The 1,330-nt window shown below is 42.9% G+C and overlaps 2 protein-coding genes across 2 annotated transcripts in view; one reads left to right on the forward strand and one right to left on the reverse strand.

Annotated features, from left to right (window-relative positions):
• Nucleotides 1–1,231, reverse strand: part of LOC101846572 — a 3,435-nt gene extending 2,204 nt beyond the window's left edge. Inside the window, exon 1 of the mRNA XM_013081328.2 lies at nt 295–1,231. Coding sequence (XP_012936782.2) covers nt 295–358 — 64 coding nt within the window. The 5' untranslated portion in view covers nt 359–1,231. The remainder of the gene's footprint in view (nt 1–294) is intronic.
• The window catches only part of LOC101846343, a gene marked incomplete in the record, with an annotated part of 86,749 nt that overhangs the window by 48,058 nt on the left and 37,361 nt on the right, over nt 1–1,330 (forward strand).

Below are 1,330 nucleotides of genomic sequence, written 5' to 3' on the forward strand. Positions count from 1 at the left end.
ACAACAACAACAACAACAACATTAACAATAAACCAAAAACAAAAGAAGAGAAAACAAAACGTGAAAGAGTCCAACAGCACAGCAACAACAACACGGCAGCAACAACAACACGGCAGCAACAATAACACCACCTTCACCTCAAACAACTATGCTCGAGCAACAAAAGAATCGAATCAAGACTAAAACTACAAATTAACTGAAATATAACAGAACAATATGAGCCGAGATGAGCCGAAAGATAGAATGAATGTAGGCCTGCCCTCCCTCCCCAAAATCTCCTTTCACGCAGCTTACCGTCCACCGAATGCCGTTGGTTTGGAACCCACACCTTTTCCTTTATGGACAAAAATTCTGTCATTTCTGGAAATAACACTGTACACTGAATTCCTTCAAATGTCACCGCAATCGTTTACGCGTAGTTACTATATCGTTGTCAATGTCGTCGTCGTTATTTTCATTGTTGTTGTTGTTGTTGTTGTTATTGTTGTTGCTGCTGCTGTCGTGGTCTTTTTATCCACGTGTTATTTTGATTCATGTATCCGGCAACAACACAGTCCTGTGACCAAACGACTACTAAACGCTGTTCGTGTCAGTGCCAAAATAAAATGGCTCCTGCCCAATTGCTCGTAGGCGGTTTCCTTTACCCGAGGTCTTTTGCACTCTGATGGCGAGGAATAAATCCCAGGTTAGCAGACAATGGCGAGAATAAAAAAGCTCGATTGAAAGCCAAATCGGTCCGAATAAAGTCTCTGGCCAGGCACATCAATCGCTCGTACCGTCCAGCGCCCCGGCGTGACTTTTTTATACCCACTAAAGCTGCCCTAGACCCTCCTACCACAAAAGAACGTGTGTTCTGTATCTCAGCTGGTATAGGTAAAGCCACCGCATGTTTAGAAAAAAGAGGCGGCTGTACTATCGGCCGGTCCCTTTCCAGCACGATGTAGTGATAAAGCCCAGGGTGTTTGTAGAGCCAGGCGAGAGCCACTGGCTTTGACTCCCTGGCGGAAGCAGGTCCATGTTAATGTAGACATTGGCCACACAGCGGGGACCGTGGGGACCGGCAGCTACTGGCACTACTAGCATCAGAGAGGTTTGACCTGTCGTTATGTAAATCTTGGGAACAGGTCGTCCGTTCTTCAGTTATGTTTGCGGATTAGTTACGGGTTGCTGGGTGTTTTACATTCATTTTTATCCATTTATCCGTTTTAACAATTAATTTTATTCTTTTTTGGTCGATTCGTGTGCTATATTGGTCATTTCAATTAATGTATTTGTTTTTAAAATTTATTTATTTATTTGCGTACGTATGTTTCTTTTTAATGTTTTTTTA

The sequence above is a fragment of the Aplysia californica genome, unplaced genomic scaffold (genome assembly GCF_000002075.1).
Source record: "Aplysia californica isolate F4 #8 unplaced genomic scaffold, AplCal3.0 scaffold00126, whole genome shotgun sequence".
NCBI lineage: Eukaryota > Metazoa > Mollusca > Gastropoda > Aplysiida > Aplysiidae > Aplysia > Aplysia californica.